The sequence below is a fragment of the Onychomys torridus genome, chromosome 1 (assembly GCF_903995425.1).
Source record: "Onychomys torridus chromosome 1, mOncTor1.1, whole genome shotgun sequence".
NCBI lineage: Eukaryota > Metazoa > Chordata > Mammalia > Rodentia > Cricetidae > Onychomys > Onychomys torridus.
In genome coordinates, this window is record NC_050443.1 from 160,441,572 (window position 1) to 160,460,366 (window position 18,795).

At 43.4% G+C, this 18,795-nt stretch overlaps 1 protein-coding gene across 2 annotated transcripts in view; it reads right to left on the reverse strand.

Annotated features, from left to right (window-relative positions):
• Mms19 (MMS19 homolog, cytosolic iron-sulfur assembly component) overlaps window positions 1-18,795 on the reverse strand; it is a 39,722-nt gene that overhangs the window by 10,715 nt on the left and 10,212 nt on the right. For both annotated transcript variants that reach the window (XM_036169404.1, XM_036169398.1), the window contains exons 2-14: window positions 17,936-17,984; window positions 13,956-14,056; window positions 12,549-12,634; window positions 12,076-12,150; window positions 11,600-11,669; window positions 11,152-11,280; window positions 11,002-11,063; window positions 3,361-3,447; window positions 2,596-2,670; window positions 1,805-1,882; window positions 1,090-1,228; window positions 684-838; window positions 258-336 (exon numbers count right to left, since the gene is read on the reverse strand). In XM_036169404.1, coding sequence (XP_036025297.1) covers window positions 258-336; window positions 684-838; window positions 1,090-1,228; window positions 1,805-1,882; window positions 2,596-2,670; window positions 3,361-3,447; window positions 11,002-11,063; window positions 11,152-11,280; window positions 11,600-11,669; window positions 12,076-12,150; window positions 12,549-12,634; window positions 13,956-14,056; window positions 17,936-17,984 — 1,185 coding nt within the window. The remainder of the gene's footprint in view (window positions 1-257; window positions 337-683; window positions 839-1,089; window positions 1,229-1,804; window positions 1,883-2,595; window positions 2,671-3,360; window positions 3,448-11,001; window positions 11,064-11,151; window positions 11,281-11,599; window positions 11,670-12,075; window positions 12,151-12,548; window positions 12,635-13,955; window positions 14,057-17,935; window positions 17,985-18,795) is intronic.

Genomic DNA, 18,795 nt, shown 5'->3' on the forward strand with positions numbered 1-18,795 from the left:
ACAGAGGCTAGGTCAGAAGGGCTTACAGCCCATCCCTAGCTGCAGTGCCACACACAACTTGGGGCAGATGTTAACAACTCAAACCACTGGACTTCCAGGACACAAGCCGGGAGATGGCAATCCATTCAGTATAGGCTGGTGCTACATCCTCTGAATGGGTCCACACATCTTCCCTGCTCTGTAGCACACTACTGCCGTACTCCTGGGCAATGGGACTCAACGCCTGCCCAGGGTAACTCAACAAAAAGTGACCTCACCTTTCTCTTCATAGTTCCATTTCTGCTGCAGCTTTAAGAAACCCAGGATCATCTCAAGTATTGTCCGCCGCTGGTTGCTCTGTAATGTTTCAAGGAGTACTAGAGTCAAGGACTATTTTAAAGGATTTCAGTTCTGACACTCTAACCTTTTATTGAAGACTGATACTATGTGAGGGTAAACAAGTGAACAAACAGCAGCTAATAGAAGGAAACCCCAGATCTATTTGGGCCCGAACTAGAGCTTCAGTCTCTCCAAGAAAGAGACCATGTCTCCCCTGCAGACAAATTGCTTTTTTTTTTGGAAGCTGAGGGATGGTAATGTGAAGATGGCTTGTGGCTTTTCCTATTCCTTTTCCTATTCCAATATCTGGCTCGGGGTTTTTATTTAATAAGACCGTTTAGCAATTAGTCTACAGTCCTCCTTACCTGACTGTGCTTGTGGAACTGTTCCAGCAGCAAGGGAAGCACGTTCCTGGTGATGTGCTCACAGGCCCGGGCAGATGCACCGGCAGCGGCCTGCAACAGCTTGGCACTAGGCCATACCAGTTTCATGTCTGGTTCACATAGATGGTGCCTGCAGTCTAGAGAGGCAGCAATCACAGACCTGGGGAGTAGGTCAAATATAGCCTGATTCCCCTTTATCCATAGAGACTGCTGACTGACCCCTGGAATTGTTTGCTAGCAGTTACCATCTAATTGTCTTCAATACAAAGTAGGGCTGCAGTCTCCGAATCACTGAACATGTGGAAGCCACCCATAAAGGGCCACTGGCTCTGAAGGAATGCTAGCTCTAAGGTGCTCACTCCCTTTACTGGCTCCATGGTCCCATTACCCTGTAGAATGTTGCTGAGGAAGGAGTCAAGGAGGTCCTCAGCATCAGCCCTCAGCACAGAGCATGACAAACACGCAGTCAGGGAGTGGAGGGCTGCTAGGCCCTCTGCCTCTACTCGCTCACTTGCCGTCTGGAACACCTGTCAGGGAGAGATCCCATGGCTACTAAGGTGAGCTTGTACCAGATGAGGCCCCACCCATCCACTGCCTTTTTTCTTGGGGTCAGATGGATATGTGTTTGAGAAAGCTTGGGGGCACAGCAATGACAGGAGAACTCCCGACCTAGTATCTTCTTTCTTGGTTGTATGTTCAACAAGTCTTTGTCCCACTAGGAATGACACATACACTTTGTACAAACAGGTTACCAGCTCTGAACAGAGGTTATTGTAACCATGGTTTTAAGTCTTTTTCTCTACTTTTACATTCAGACGGTGCCAGAGGCACCAGGACCTATGCTCCCTGCCACGAGAGGACAAGGAGGAGGTGCTGTGCAAAGATGGCCGTGTACTATCACCAAGCAGGTAGCCCTCATAAGGGAACTGTCTTCCTTGCCATTCAACTGGAAGTCTATCTATCCCCTTGCTTTTTCGCTGAAATAACAAACATAGCACCTTGACCCTGGGGAGATAGGGAAGAGGACAGAGAAGGTGTATTACTTCCCCTCATGCCTGACACCTGTCAGTTAACAGCAACGAGCTTACCTAACTAACACTTACCTCTCTACGGATAGAAGCCCAAAGGCTGGGGAGGAAGTCCTTTAGTTCCTTCTGTCCATATACAGCACAGCAAGCATTCTGCCAAGAGAACCAGAGGCATCAGCAAGCTCACATCAAGGTGCTCTGGACATTGTGGACTCTAATGAGATGAACTCTAGCAGAACAAGCTTCCAGGTGTCCTAACAGTTTATCTTATTTATTTATTTATGTATTTTTTGCCCCCCCCCCCCCCCTACATGGTTTCTCCATGTAGTTTTTGGTGCCTGTCCTGGATCTCACTTTGTAGACCAGGTTGGCTCTGCCTCCTGAGTGCTGGGATTAAAGGTGTGTACCACCACTGCCTGGTGAGGTATCCTAACAGTTATACCCAGGACACAGAAAAGAGCTCACCCTGACTCTTAAGAAAGCACAATGCTGACATAGTCCAGTGGAAGAGTGTTTACCTAGGATCTATGAAGCTCTGAGTTCAATTTCCAACACACCCTCCACTAAAACAAAGACTGGGGTGGCAACACACGACTAATCTCAGTACTTAGAGGTGGAGGTAAAAAGATCAGGAATTCAAGGCCAGCTAGGCTAAGACACTCTTTCTCAAACATCCAAAACACAAAATGAGCACTGACCAGTTCTTGGTTACACAGAATAAGACAATATGAATGCAACACAGTGCTTAGATCAACCATATAAGCCCAAGTCCTGGCCCATGAAGCATATGAATTGGCCTCCAGCTGTCCAAGAAATTGTATTTTTAGTATCACTAACCCATGTAAAGATAGCTGGATCCTACTCACCAGAGTCTGCAGAGAATCCAGCTTGGCACTTAAAATCTCAGAATCCACTTTCTCAATCAGCAGAGGCAGTAAGAACTGTGGGAAAAAAGGGAAAACCTAAGCCTGAGATAGTGTCTTCGCCATCAGGACCAACCATGGTCATATTGTCATCAATCCTAAGAGACAATTGCCACATCAAGAAGTGAGATTCAGGTCAGGAGTTACAACTGTAAGCTATCTTTTCTGCCACGCTGTGGTACCTGAGAAACAGACACATTAGCAAAGCTGACAGACTTCATGTATACTTCCTACAGAAGAGACTGGTATTTTAGGGGACGAGGTGACAAAGTTTTTTATATTGATATTTGACATACAAGACACATGCAGGACACCAAACCCTAAAATGTATAATAGAGCTTTCTTTCTCCCCATGCTTTTTTTTTTTTTTTTTGTGGAGCTGGGGATCGAACCCAGGGCCTTGCGCTTGCCAGGCAAGCACTCTACCACTGAGCTAAATCCCCAACCCCATGCTTTTACTTTTAAAAAAACTTATTTTTATTATTTTATGTATATGAGTGACTGCTACCATGGAGACCAGGTACCGAGGAGGTAATGGAACATCTGGAACTAGAGTGATAGATAGTGTGCCACCATGTGGGTGCTGGGAATCAAACCCAGGTCCTCTGGAAGAGCAGCTAGTGCTCTTAAGTGCTGATCCATCTGTCCAGACTCTACACCGCTATTTCTTTAGAGCTTTCTCTGGGTAGAAACCAAGACCGGACTCACCTCAGCAAAACGTGGTGTAGAAGCCAGCACAGCACGGAGACTCAGGATGAGATCATCTCTCTGGATGCCATAGGGATCATTAGGTGGCTGAAAATTGGGAGGAACCATGGATTTGTATAGTTTTCAGGACACCCTTACGTTAAGTATGACCCTGGCAAGCCTGCAGAACAGGTCACACTCAGACCCAGTCTGGCACATTCATACACCAGGAGGCCCCAGCCAGAAGACATGCTCACTCTTACATATCTTTGTCTTTTAGGCATTATTTTTTCTGCTTTTTGAGACAGGGTCTTTCTATGTAGCTCTGGCTGTCCTAGAACTAACTATGTAGACAATGATGGCCTCAAACTCAGAGATCCATTTACCTCTACTTCCCAAGTGGTGGGATTTAAGTCGCTGACTGGGTTGTGATACCCAGCAAGGCATTTATTTATTTATTTTTACAGTGCTAGAATTAAACACCTTTTCTTTAATAAGATCTCACATAGTTCAGGTTAACATGGAACACTCTATAGAGCTGATGCTGGCTTTGAATTTCTGATTGTCTTGAATCTATTTCTTTCTTTCTTGTTTTTGTTTTTGTTTTTCGAGACAGGGTTTCTCTGAGTAGCTTTTGGGCCCTTCCTGGATCTCGCTCTGTAGACCAGGCTGGCCTTGAATTCACAAAGATCCGCCTGCTTCTGCCTCCCGAGTGTTGGGATTTAAGGTGTGCGCCACCACCGTCCTTGAATCTATTTCTTAAGTGTCAAGGTGTGTCCCACCAAAATTGCATTTGCTGGAATTGACCCAGGATTTTGAGCACGCTAGGAAAGCACTCTAATGTGCCACCAAACTTATATTTGCAGGAATTGAACCCAAGACGTTGGGCATGCTAGGAAAGCACTCTATTAGCAAGTTACATTGTCAGCTAAATTAAGAATATTTTCAAGCAGGAGTGGTGGCACACACCTTTAATCCCAGTGCTCAGGAGGCAGAGACAGGAGGATCTTGGTGAGTTTGAGGCCAGTCTAATCTATATAGATCAAGTTCTAGGACAGCTAGGACTACACAAAGAAATCCTAGCTCAAAAACAAAAACAAAACAAACAAACAAACAAAAATAAAACAAAAACCAAGCTAACAACAACAACAACAAACCCAACAAACAAAACAGAATGAAAATAAAAAACAACATTTTCAAATGGTATTATTCTTCCATAACATCAGTTTTATTGAGTGGTTAAGCCAGTTTATTTAAATAATTTCTCCTTGATGGATAACTCTATTTTTTCACCTGTCTAAAAAGCAGCAACTACGACAGCATAAAAAGCATTGATAATTTCTGTATCAAACTAGCAGACTGAAAATATCAATTAGATTTTTCCTTTTCTCCTCTGGTAACTACACCAAAAATACAGTAAAGGCTTTTTTAAAAGCCATAAAGCTGAATGTTGAAGAGAACCAGATAAGAGATACTTGAAACAACTGTAGAAACTGCAAGGCAGATGGTAAGAAAATGACTCACACATTTAAGATGAAAGGACCCTAGGTAGACCTGGGGTAGCTGAATAACTCCCCCATTGCACAGTCCCCGAATAGGCAACTGTAAGAGAAGCTGGAATTGGGAATGCGGATAGAGAAACAATCTGAGATCCCAGACAGTCTTCTTATTCTCGAGGTTTATTTTTCTTGACTAAGTAGGTATAGTAGAGGGCCTCAGTGTTGCATCCAGAGGTCAAAGTGATAAGGTATTAGTACTGATTTTTCAGCTCTCTTCTGCTAGACAGACATAAGGTCTTTTTCTAGAAAATGACTAGCTTATTTTGGGAATTTCCCAGACTATCCATGTAAGTCACTCTGAACCGAAGATAAGTAAGGTGGTGGCGGAAAACATGCTTTTCATCCCAGACTCAGGAGGCAGACGCAAGTGGATCTCTGAGAGTTTGAGGCCAGCCTGGACTACAAAGCGAGTTCCAGGATATCCAGAGCTGTTAGAAAGGGAAACCCTGTCTCGAAAACAAACAAACCAAAACAACAATAACAACAAAAACAAAAAACAAAAAAAAAATAAAGAAGGAAAATGAAGCTCACATATAACTCCTATCACATGTACTCAGGACTTCCCCTCAAAAAACTAGGAGGGAACAAGGAATATGTGTATGTGTACATACACACATGCACAGACACACACATAGAGAGAAGAGATTTAATGAGGTCAGTGATGGCTCAGCAAGTAAAGGCCCTTGCTACATAAGACTAAAGATCTGAGTTCAATCCTGGGAACCCATGTAAAAGTGGAAAGAGAGAACTGACTCCACAAAGGTGTCCTCTGATATCTACCTATATCCCATGGCATACATGTACCAGCTATCATCATACTGACACTATCAAAAGTTTTTTTTACAGTAACATAGGCCAAAGAGATAGCTCAGTGGGTCGCTGCCACTAAGGCTAATAACCTGAGTTCAATCCCTAGGACCCAGATGACGGAAGGTGAGAACCAATTACGGCAAATGTCCTCTGACTTCCACGTGTGCCATGGCATGTGTTGTAAAGCAATTTCCTCAGAGGTTAAAGCCTTCCATTTTGGAGAAACTTTAAGACCTAGGATATAAATGGGGATGTAAAACAGGATTTTTTTAAAAAATTATTTTATGTGCATTTGGTGTTTGACCTGCGTATCTGACCTGTCTGTTGAAGGTGTTAGATTCAGTTGTGAGCTGCTATGTGGATGTTGGGAATTGAACCCAGGTCCTCTGGAAGGGCAGCCAGTGCTTGTAACGGCTAAGCCATATCTCCAAACCAAACAGGATATTTTAAGACTAGATGTTAACAAGGAGATGAAACACTCCAACCTCCTAGCAAGCTAGTTCAGACAGGAAACAAACAACTCAAAATAGCTTCAAGAAGTCCCTGAAATTGACTAGATCCACTAGACTCTTCCCTCCCCAAGTATATATAAGCAGTAAAAATTGCTCTTAGACACTCTCAGAGGAGCCAAGCAGCCTGGAAGAAACAAAGACTAGCTAAGCTGTCTAAAAGAGGCTCCTACCAACTGAGACACCTGAAAAGGACACTTTTTCAGCCTGTTGAGCTGCCTGCAGGCTGTGCAGTGTGCACTAAGTTTTTTGTGAGTTGTCTTTGGTGATGCAGCTGTCTTTAGCTATTTTGTCCGTATAAGAAACCCTTCACCTATATTCCTGTAAGAACCCCAATAAAATTAATTGCTTCACCAAATCAAACTTTGGCGGTATCTATACTTTGGTCTATTGTCAGTTCCCTATCTGGGGTGAGTAGACACTTGTTCACATCTCCCAGGAATAGTGTTTTAGTATGAATATTCACACCAATAAATGTAATAAAAAGAGATTTAAGGGCTGGGTAAGTAGCTCAATGGGTAAGAGCACATAATACTCTTACAAACAACCTAAATTTGGTTCCTAGCACCCATGACAGACTACTCACAAGGACTCGTAATTGCAGTTCCAGGGAACCCGCCCAATACCCTCTTCTGCATCTGTGAGCACCTGCACATATAAGGTATATGCTTACTCAGACACATACCATAAATAAAAAAAAAATCCTTCAAACTTTTTAAAAGTGGCGTTATTATTTTGAGAGAGATTGTGGTGGTTTGAAAGAATATGGCCCCCAAAGGGAGTGGCCCTATTGGGAGGTGAGGCTTTGTTGGAGTAGGTGTGGTCTTGTTGGAGGAAGTGTGTCACTATAGAGATGGGCTTTGAGGTCTCCTATGCTCAAGCTACTCCCAGTGAGGCAGTCTACTTTCTATTGCCTACATATCAAGATGTAGCAGCTCCTTTTCCAGCACCATGTTTGCCTGCACACCACAGTGATGATGAACTGAACCTCTGAACTGTAAGCAAACCACCACAATTAAATGTTTTCTGTTATAAGAGTTGCCATGGTCATAGTGTGTCTTCATAGCAACAGAAACTCCAAGACAGAGTTGGTACCAGGGACTAGGGGATTACTGTGATAGGCCGGACCATTTTTTGTTTGGAGAAGTATGGACTTTGAGTTAGGAAATCACTGGAATGCTTTAAGCACTGCCTAATTGGCCATACTCGTAGGAGCAAGGAAGACAGTGGTGCAAAGAGTGATTTGCACTGTCTAGTGCTGGCTCAAGAGGTTTCAGAGGAGAATATTAATATGTGGCCTATAGACCAGTCTTGTGATATTTTGTCAAGAATGTGGTTGCTTTTTGCCCTTGTCTGGAAAGTTTATCTGGGGCTAAAGTGAAGAGTTTTGGATTAATTCCATTGGCAGAGGAAATCTCAGAACAGCCTAGTACAGACTCTGTAATGTGGTTACTAGTGTTAACTCTGATGAAGACTTATAATGAAAAGGCCCAAGCTGAGCAAATAAAATACAAAACGTACAGATTGAGAAAAGGGCACAGGAAGTGGAATAGAGCCAATCTTGTGTTCAAGGAGATAAACAGATTAAAAAATAGAATAAAGGAAGTGGGGACCTCAGGGCAAGATCTCACCTAGCTAAATTACCAACTTCTGAAAAGGAATTAAAGAAAAACTTAGAGCTGGGTGTGGTGATACATGCCTTTAATCCCAGCAGTCAGGAGGCAGAGGCTAGTATACTTCTGCCTTTGAGTTTGAGGCTAGCCTGGTCTACAGAGCAAGTTCAAGGACAGTCAAGTTTAGGCAGTAAAGGTAACAATCAAAAACAGAAAGTTGGTGAAGATGTAATTGAACAAGGCGGCCATGTTCCAGACCCAGCAAGCAGCAGAACTTGGCAGCTTCAGCCCCGTGGTTCTGGCTTTAGAGTCAAGGATACAAGAAAGGGGTTGGGTTGGGGATTTAGCTTAGTGGTAGAGCGCTTGCCTAACAAGCACAAGGCCTTGGGTTCAATCCCCAGCTCAAAAAAAAAAAAAAAGAAAGGGGTTATAGAATTTGCCTTTGTACCTAAGGAAAGCTGCTGAAGCCAGGCATGTGTCAGGGGTGTCTCTAAATGGAGGCCCAGAGAGGCCACTATGTGAAGCTGTGAAGTTGAAGCTTGGAATGTCTTGGAGACCCCAAGATGTTGGAGATGCCCAGAACTGTGGATAACTGTGGAAGAAAGCTGCAAACAGGGAGCAGAACCAGCCCAATAGAAAGAAATGTGTGGCAGTCAACAAAGATGAAATGAGTTGGTGATCTGAGGAGTGTTTTGACATAAGATATGGAGATGTAGAATTTGGAGTTTGCCCAGCTGGTTTTTGGTCTTGCTTTGGTCCAGTATTTCCTCACTATGCTTCCTTTCTACCCTTTTGGAATGGTAATGTATACCGTGTGCCATTATCTGTTGGAAGTATGTGATCTGCCTTTTGCTTTTGATTTTACAGGGGATTACATACAGTTAAGAGATTGCATGAATCTCAGAAGAGATTTTAAACTTCAGACTTAAATAAATTTGGGATTGTTAAGACTAAAGGAACTTTTGAAGTTGGACTGAATGCATTTTTGCATTATGATATGGCTACAAAGCCTTTGGGGACAGGGAGTAGAATGTGGTAGTTTCAAAGAAAATGGCCCACAAAGGGAGTGGCCCTATTGGGAGGTGTGGCTTTGTTGGAGGAAGTGTGTCACTGTTGAGGTGGGCTTTGAGGTCTCCTATGCTCAAGCTACTCCCAGTGAGACAGTCTACTTCCTGCTGCCTATATATCAACATGTAGCAGCTACTTCTCTAGCACCATGTCTGCCTGCATGTCTTCATGCTTCCCCACCATGATGATAATGGACTGAACCTCTGAACTGTAAGCAGCCACCCCGATTAAATGTTTTCCTTTATAAAAGTTGCTGTGGTCATGGCATCTCTTCACAGCAATAAAAACCCTAACAAAGACAGATATAATCTACCCATGAACTAAAAATAGAATGCTATTGAAACAAAGAGAATAAAATGATGATGATGATGATAATAATAATACCTGAAGGAAAAATCTCCTGTCTAAGAGTGACATAGAGAGAATGTCAGGAGATGTGGTACAGCCTGTAATTGTAACACTTAGAGACTGAGCCTTGCTACAAGTTCAAGGTCATGATCTCTCATTGTGAGACACTATCTCAACACTAGGAATAGAACTCAGGTAGTCAGGCTTGTGCAGCTAGTACTTTTACTTTTACCTGCTAAGGAACCTCAATGGTCCTATTCTATATGTGTACGCACGCGCGCGCACACACAAAGACACACACACACACACACACACCTGGTAACTGAACCAGAGCCTTTCAATTTCAAAGGTATAAGTTTCTTCTGCATTGTAAGAAGGTTACTGAACTCAAAATAATTGAGGAGAGAGGTGGTCTAACAGGATGCCAACTGAAAGAAGCTGGTGAGTGACGTCTAGTAACAACAGCTGTGGCCCTTTAAAATCAGCAGAGTCAATACTCAAGCATCATTTGGCATGCTGCAGTAGAGCTTTCACTTCTTGCACGTTACTAATGCTTGCCGTACACATCCCCATGCATTCCACAAAGAAATAGACTCAAGTGTCTAGCAACAGAGAAGAAATCAAAAGCAGAGTGGGAGGAAGGGCCACAACAGCAAACACTTCTTGTACAAGCTGGGTGCAACTGTGCTGTTTTTTTGTTTTGTTTTGTTTTTTAAAGAAACAGCCTTTTTTTTTTTTTTTTAAAGGTTTATTTATTTATTATGTATACAGCATGTATGACTGCAGGCCAGAAGAGGGCACCAGATGTTATTACAGATGGTTGTGAGCCACCATGTGGTTGGTGGGAATTGAACTCAGGACCTCTGGAAGAGCAGCCAATGCTCTTAACCTCTGAGCCATCTCTCCAGCCCTGGTTTTTGTTTTTTGGTTTTGGGTTTTTTTTTTTGTGTGTGTGTGTGTGTGTGTGTGTGTGTGTGTGTGTGTGTGTGTGAGAATTTACTTCTAACACCTGACATGCACTCTATAACTACAAATTCATATCCTATATATCCCTTAGAAATCAACCATAAGACTCTTCTTCCCTGCTAGGTCAGTTCCCAGCACTGCAGCTTACAATCAACTCTTCTTTCACCACTCATTTTGATACCTAGCCTTATATTGTTACCTCAATGTTGCAGCCTTCAAGGGCAGAGACCACAGCTTACAACCCTGCTCAGCCCTGAATGCTCTGTTAGGGAACTTAAGCAGCCCTCTCAAGTATCTGCTAAGTTGAATCCCTCCTTTGCTGTCGAGTTCTTCTCCATCTCCCAGCTTACTAAAATACAAATCCATGAGGACTTTACAATGACTATCAGCCTGGAGAAACGGCTACATGGAAAAAGAGACAGTAGGAGCTACAGATCCCCAGTACCAATGGTGGGTATGTCTGTGCTCCAGCACTGGAGGGAAGTGGGGAGTGGTAGTGGAGACAGGTGGCCAGTTCAGCAAAAATGGTGAGTTCCAGGTTCAGTGGCAGACCCTGGAGATAGGAGAGTCTGTCAGGAGCAAGTAAATAGGGATAAAGAAAGACACTCAACACCTTCTCTGGCCTCCAATACATACGCACCAACATTGCATAGAAGTGCAACACACACACACACACACACACACACACACACACACACACACACACACAGTTTTGTTCACTTGTCTAGAAGAATGTCTCCATACAGCATGTAATCTGATTATCTGATAAAGAATGAAGGTGGTACTTACAGGGGTAAAATCTATAGGGAAATAACAAGATGTCACTTCAAATAACTCCTCCACAAAAGGTCCTGTGGGAAAAGAGAAAGAATAAAGTTGATTTAGGATCATTCTGTTTGACCAGCTTCAACCAGCTAATTTGGTGCTACAGAAACATACCCAGACTATAGTCCTTGGAGATGAGGTCATGGACAATTCGGAAAGCCACCAAAAGATTACGGGGATCCTTTTCTCCATCCATCACCTGGATGAAGCCAAATGTGAAATCAGCTCCTAGGCCCTTCAGCTCTGGGAAGGAGAGAACAAGGTCACTGCTGTCCCACGGGACAGAAAGCCTAGGTATTTTCCTGCTGGCTCTTGTTCTTTCTGGCCTAGCGGAGCAGCCCTTTTTGTTTTCCTCCTTCAAGTATTCAGTGAAGATATGTGCAAGTCTGTGTGTGCATGCATGTGTATTCTTCCTACACTAGAACACCGGACCCCAAGCCTTTATCATTCCTCAGAGTCCTGGTCTTTCTACACACCCCCTAGACCACAATACACCCTTCTAAAGCGGGGGAGAGTAGCAACCGCTTGCTTGTCAGACTCCTTAGACAGCCCTGCCTCTTACCTTCTTCCCGAGATCGCATGAAGTTAGTGATGATACTGAACACTGTATGGCGATCCACTTGTAGCAGGGACTTGAGGGTGGGGAAGAATGGAAATAAGAAAGAAAACAAAGAATACTTCAAACAGCACGAGCATTTCAGGCTTCACAATCTCTAGTGGATAGTTCCCTCTAACCAGAGTAAGACCAAATCAGAGGAGCTGTAGAGAAATGCCTGGCTACGGACATACCAGCACAACCACAACAGTGATGTCAGTAACCAAACTTGTTTCATGTACATTTTAGGTTCTTTAGGAAGACAGATCAGATATAATAATGTCATGCCTTCTTCTCCTTACCCACTATAAAAGGACACCATATAAACAAGGTCACCAGCCCTCAGTGTTCACACAATCTGTGTTACCACTTAATTCTAATTCTATCAAGGACTTCAAGACAAAGACCAGCAACAAAGGAAACTAGCAACTATTATCACTCACCTGTACATGAACCTCCTGGAAGATGGCTTTAAGCACAGACACAGCAAGCCCAGGGGGCAGGGCCACAGACAGGCTCTGGGGAGAAGGGAAGATGTGAGAACAGTGTCTACAAGGTGTTTCATTAGCTAACTGGGCACCCCAACACTCTGCTTCAGGAGGAAGCATTCACAGAGAGAAACTCTCTAGCTGAGCATTTCTTCACAGGTCCTTTCAAACCAGCCAAATTCCAGTTCCCCAAAGACGGTTTTTTGTTTTGCTTTTTTTTTAAAGTATAGACTATAGGTGAAGTTTATTACAAGGTAAAGTGGAACATCTCAAGGATGCCACTGCCACACAGGATGTAGAGCTGGCTGACAGTAATTTACTCCTATATTTGAACCTTTGTCCTTCAGCATGCAAAGTTCACCCACAAGGCCAGGAGAGAAGTATACAAGGGCTCCCACAAACAGAGTTACGTAATGAAAAGTACTCACCAGTGCCCTCAGGCCCTGCAGGACAGATGGGATCACAAGATGATGGTCCTTCAGCCGGTTCTCATAGAACAGGATCAGATGTACCACTGCACAAAACAGATGCAGCCTTCAGCTTAACAGGTGTAAGGAAGGCCCACCAGTTATGTTTGTCTGCTTTCTAACACCATTCCATTTGGCCTTCCCTACAAATGTTCTCCTGCATCAAGAAATGGCCTTGCACTTGATGGTGCCTTGACATTGTGAGTTAGAGACAGGAAAGCCTCTCACTATTCATTCTCATACAAGCTCACAGTGAAACCCTCTTTAACCTCATTATCTATGTGCATGTGGTGGCTTGAATAAGAATACCCCCCCAGGTTCATATGTGAATAGTCATCAGGGAGTGACACTACTTGAGAGGGGGTGTGGCCTTGCTGGAGGAAGTGTGTCACTAGGAGTGTTTCAAAAGCCCAAGCCACAGGGTTGGGGATTTAGCTCAGTGGTAGAGTGCTTGCCTAGCAAGCACAAGGCCCTGGTTTCTATCCTCAGCTCCACAAAAAAAAAGAAAAAAAGAGAAAAAAAAAAAAAAAGAAAGAAAAAGCCCAAGCCAGAGCCAGTGTCTTTCTTTCCTTGCTGCCTGTGGATCTGGATGCAGAACTCTCAGCTACTTCTTCAATGGACTACCCTTTGGAACTGTAAGCAAGCCCCACCCGGTCAAACGCTTTCTCCTCTGAGAGCTGCCCTGGTCGCAGTGTCTCTTCAGAGCAGTGCAACAGTGACTAAGACAGTGCAGTCACAGAGCATGTGGAGAATGTCCAGGAGCCAGCTCTCCTCCCACCCATGTGGGATGGACTCAGGCCTCCAGGGCTCTTCCTAAAGTGCCTTTACCTCTGAGCCATCTCCTCAACCCCATATGGAACCTTTCCTTCCTCTTTTTCTTTGGTGCTAAGCTTTCTTTCTGTGATCTTTTTTTTTTTTTGGAGAGGTTCTAAGTACAACTTTCAGGAATTTGTTCTCTACTTCTACTGTGAATTACAGGGACCAAACTCTGGTTGTCAGGCTTGCACTGTAAGTGCCTTTACCCAATAAGCCATCACAAAGCCCTCTGCCCTCTGTTTCTTTTAAGTGTTGGGGGTTGAATACAGGGCCTGCAAACCTTTCCTTTACAAACCTTTCCTTAAAGGGCCAGACATTAGTTATTCTATGATTATAGGAAGTAGACACTGAGATACACTGAACAAATTATCAAAGACTGTATTTGAAACCCATGTGTCTTATAATTTAATTGTAATCACCTCTGCCATATATACCAGTAAGTAAGACATTGAATTAGTTGCTCATAGATACATTATACACCCTTAACTTGTGCATATCTGTAAGCCATGGTTTAGTGATTTGGGAAGACATCCCTACTAGCGATGACAGTACCTTCCTTCTCCAGGAGCAGGGAGTGACACTGGAGTAGCACCTGTGACAAAAGCTGGATTCCTCGGGCCCGAGTTCGGGGTTCTGGATTCTCCAGAGATGACCTGGGAGATAGCAAGATAGGAAGCATCTGTGATTACCCAGTTAAAATTATAAAGGAAACTGTCTGCAGTTAACCACACTTACTCCCTTGACAATAAAGAGAGTCACACCCTCCTAAACGTGTTAAAAAAACAGTCCTTGGAAGGTGCTCCTGAGCTAGTAACAGTGTCCAGTAAACACTGAAGCTCCAGCTGGATGGTGGCACATGCCTTTAACCCCAGCATGTGGGAGGCAGGCAGATCTCTGAGCTAGTGGCCAGCCTGGTCTACAGAGTGAGTTTCAGGACAGCCAGAGCTACATAGTGAGACCCTGTCTCAAAGGGAAAAAAAAAAATGAAGCCCCCAAACCTATCCTCAGATTAATCTGGCAGCTTGAATGATATCACAGTCAACAGAAGTCTCTGTCTTGGCATCCCTTACTTGGCACTCAATGGGCATCAGGCTTACTCTCTTTTCCCAGAGGTATGAACAGTATCCACAGGGCTTCAGAGATGTCTGGCAGCTGCAGTTTCTACTGAAGGCAGGCAGATTTTTGCAAACTAAAATAAAGATTTGTCTGTGTAGATACACATGTATGTGTACATAGTTGCACAAGTGTATGTATGTACATGGAGGCCAGAAGTGAACGTTAGTTGTCATTCCTTAGGAGTTGTCCACCATATGTTTATTGAGATAGGGTTTCTCATTGGTTGGCCCAGAATTGTCTGATTAGGCTGGCTGCTAGATCTGCCTGCCTCTACCTATCCAGTGTCAGGATTACGAATGTGTCACCACATCTGGCTTTTTACATGGGTGCTGGGATAGAACTCACTTTACCAATTAAGGCATCTTCCCAGCTCCCTTTTTTTTGTTTTGCTTTTGGAGACAAGATTTCATTCTTAGTCCAGGCTGCACTCAACTTGTTGCTATCCTCTTGCCTTGGACTCCCAAAGTGCTGGGATTACAGAGGCAAGCCACTACACTGGGCTATTTGTTAAGATCTTTCTAAGGAGACAACAATGCTGAGCACCCAAGATCCTAAGTGGTATGCTTGCACACACCTACACCCACCCTTTAATAAATGGAAGGTTACAAAGATGAACGGAATAAAAGGGTTTTTCTTTTTTGGGAGACAGTTTCATACACCCCAGGCTGACTTCAAAGTCTCTATAACAGAACAGCCTTGAATTTAGTCTGCAGCCTTCACATCCTGAGTGTTGGGATTACAGATGTATGCCGCCTCTATGCCTGATGTTATGCTGTCCTGGTAACTGAACCCAGGGCTCTGTGCATGCGTGATCAGGTAGGTTTCACCCACTCAGCTACAGCTCTAACTGCAGCAGTTCTGGCTAGGAAGGACTACTTGACATGAGGACAGTAGAACTGAAGCAACAAGATGCTTTAGTCAACAGCTCTCCTGAGATGACACTTAAACATAACCTGAGCAAGGAAGTAAGTTTCTAGAAGCTGATCCTGAGAGTTTTAAACCTCGAAGATAAAGGAACATATACTGGTACAGAACTAGAACTACTACTGGCTGTACTCCGAGGACCTCACAGGAATGTCTCTGCTGAGCAGGCAGGTTACTGTTCATTTGCTGCACGTAAAAGAGTGCCAGGGCACACGTGCTCATAACAGCATTTTTCACAGACGCACAGAAGTGCAAACACCCCAGATATCCATAACTCATGAATAGTTAGACAAAATGCTGGTCATTGGCACAATGCAATGTGGTTTAGTGAGCAAAAAATTAAGACCTGACATACTATGGCACAAAAAAAACTTTGTAAACATGCTGCAATGTTAACATTGGTTGCTATCTTGCCATGATCTAGACTCACCCAGGAAGACAAGCCTCTAGGCATACTTGTGAGGGATTACCTATAGTAAATATTCCTATGAAGGATTTTCTGGATGAAACTGAGTTGGAAAGACTAACCCTAAATGTGGGAAACAACATTCTCTGGGGTAGGATCTTGGACTGTATGAATGGAGAGACCTCTATTTCTTGACTTTGGACACAATGTGTGACTTTATGTATGCCTCAAATTCCCGCCACCAGGACTTCCCTGACACAATGTGCTTTACCCTTGAACTGTGAGCCAAAACTAGCTCCTTCTCCCTTAAATTGCTCATCAGAGTATTTATCACAACAATAGGAAAGTAAAACACATGCTCAGTGAGAGAAGCCACCACAAAGGTCACATAGCCTGTATCCGAAATTTATCTGAAATTTCCACAACAGGTAAATGCACAGACTGTCGGGGGTTGGGAGGAAGAGAGACGGGTGCTGAGGAGCAGGAGTTTCATTTCAGAGTAATAAAGATGTTCAAATGGTGATTGAGGAAGAATACACAGATCCATGAATGTACTAAAAGGCACAGAATTACATACACACTTTAAAATGGTGAACTTTGCTGGGTAATAGGGACACATACCTTTAATCCCAGTACTTGGGAGGCAGAGGCAGGTGGATCTATATGAATTTGAGGCCAGCCTGGTCTATAGAGCAAGTGCCAAGACAGCAAGGGTTACACAGAGAAACCTTGTCTTGAAACCCCCCTCAAAAAAAAAAAGGGTGAACTTTGTGGTATGTCACTTTATACACACTTGAAGATTTATTTATGTGTATGGATGCTTTGCCTGCATGTATGTCTATGTACCATGTACCATGTACCATGTGCATGCTTGGTTCCCATGGAGGCCAGAAGAGGGTGACAGATCCTCTGAGACTTGAGTTACAGACAGTTGTGAGCAGCCTTATAAGTACTGGGAATGGAACCTTGGTCCTCTGGAAGAACAGACACAGTGCTTTTAACCACTGAGCCATCTCTCCTGACCTGTGTCAGTTATATTTTCAATAAAACTAATATGAAGAACAAATAAAAACAAAAACAAAACGAACAACAAACAACAACAACAACAACAACAAAACCACTGCCAGGTGGTGGTGACAGAAGCCTTTAATCCCAGCACTCCAGAGGCAGAGGCAGTCAGATCTCTGAGTTTGAGGCTGGCCAATCTTGTCCAGAGAGTAAGCTCCAGGACAGTCAGGGCTACACAGAGAAACCAAGAAAAATAAAAACAAAAAACTAAGGCCACAAGAAGGTAAACAGAAAGGCCAAATGATCTCTGTGTTAGACAAGTCAGTTTTAAAATTTTCTTTCATATCTTCAGAGACAAGGCTGACTATGACAATAACTTATTAATGACACTTGTCACACCTTAGGTGGTCTGCCATGTATAAGATTTGGGGAAAGCAAGCCCTAGACTACAGGCATGTTTTTATCTGATTCTCAGAACCCTGGGTTTTAACACTGCTTTTTTTTTTTTAAAATTCATTTATTTTTATTTTATGTGCATTGGTGTTTTGTCATGGATTTTGGTTCTCCTGGAACTAGATTTAGAGACAGCTGTGAGTTGCCATGTGGATGCTGGGATTTGAATCCAGGTCCTCTAGAAGAGCTCAGACCACTGAGCCATCTTTCCAGCCCCCATAACACTGTTCTTTTAGCTGTTTACAAGCCTCTTCCATTAGTGGGGATCTGGCACAGTCTATGTCCTGAGCACTCTCCAGACAAGGAGACAGGGCCTACAACATGTCTGAGCCATCTGGGGCAACTAGGCTCCTAAGGGGATTAGCTGGATGTAAGGAAACACAAGAGGAATTCTAATTCCAATTAGACAACAGTGGAAGGCCTTAGCCACCCACTTCACCCAAACCTGCAGGCTGAGTCAGAACCTGATATGGCTTACAGGCTGTACCCTTTATAGGGAAAACAATTCCAAGACCAGCTTATACTGAGGTGCTGATGTGGACAGGGGGCTTTTAACTACAAGGGGAAAATCAGGTTCCAGGGAGCAGGCAAGACTGGAGAAATATTGTAGAACAGAAGTTCTTACCCAAGGGCTTCTACCACTTGTAACACTGTATAGCCACCGGATTTCACATCTAGAAGAAACAAAAGAAAATGAAAAAAATTAAAACAGGACTCAATGGTTGAGTGTTTCCTGTTTACACCAGGCTCTGTACTAAGAGACAATACACTGCTGAACAAGACAGATACCCTCCTAGATAAGAAAGAAGCTGCCACATTTCAGATACGCAGTGTTGAGTATTTAAACAATGAAAAATAAGCATTATCATCTGTAACTGAAATGTCTGTATATGTAGAAAATCCAAGAGAAATTAAAAAACAAGATGGCTATGTACAAATTAGTATTATCAAATAAAAAGACCTTCATGTATACATACAGTATAGCCTATAAAACAGCATAAAGGATGAATGGGGACAAATGGCATAAAGGCAACAAAACAAAACAACGCCCCCCCCCCAAAAAAAACCAACCCAGGACTGAAGGTGTAGCTCAGTTGATAGAGTGATTGCCCAGCATGCACTGAGCCCTGAGCTCAATCCCTAACACTGAATAAACTAGGGGGTAGCACATCCACATGGGGTGTAGAGGAAGGAAGATCAGAAAGAGCAAGAGAGAAAATACCTAGTTACAAATTTAGTGAAACTGTACATTTAAAAGATCTGACTCATAGAACCTTCAAAGCCCCTGGGGCTCGGGCCTCCTAACTATCAGGATGGCACCTACAAAAGAGACAAGTGACAAGGGCCAGTAAGGAAAGAGAGAAGAGTGAATCTCAATACAAACATCCTTGGTGAGATTGTAAACTGGTACATTGCTATGGAAAACAGTATGGAGGTTCCTCATGAAGTAAAACAAACAAACAAAGAAACAAAAGAACCAACAAC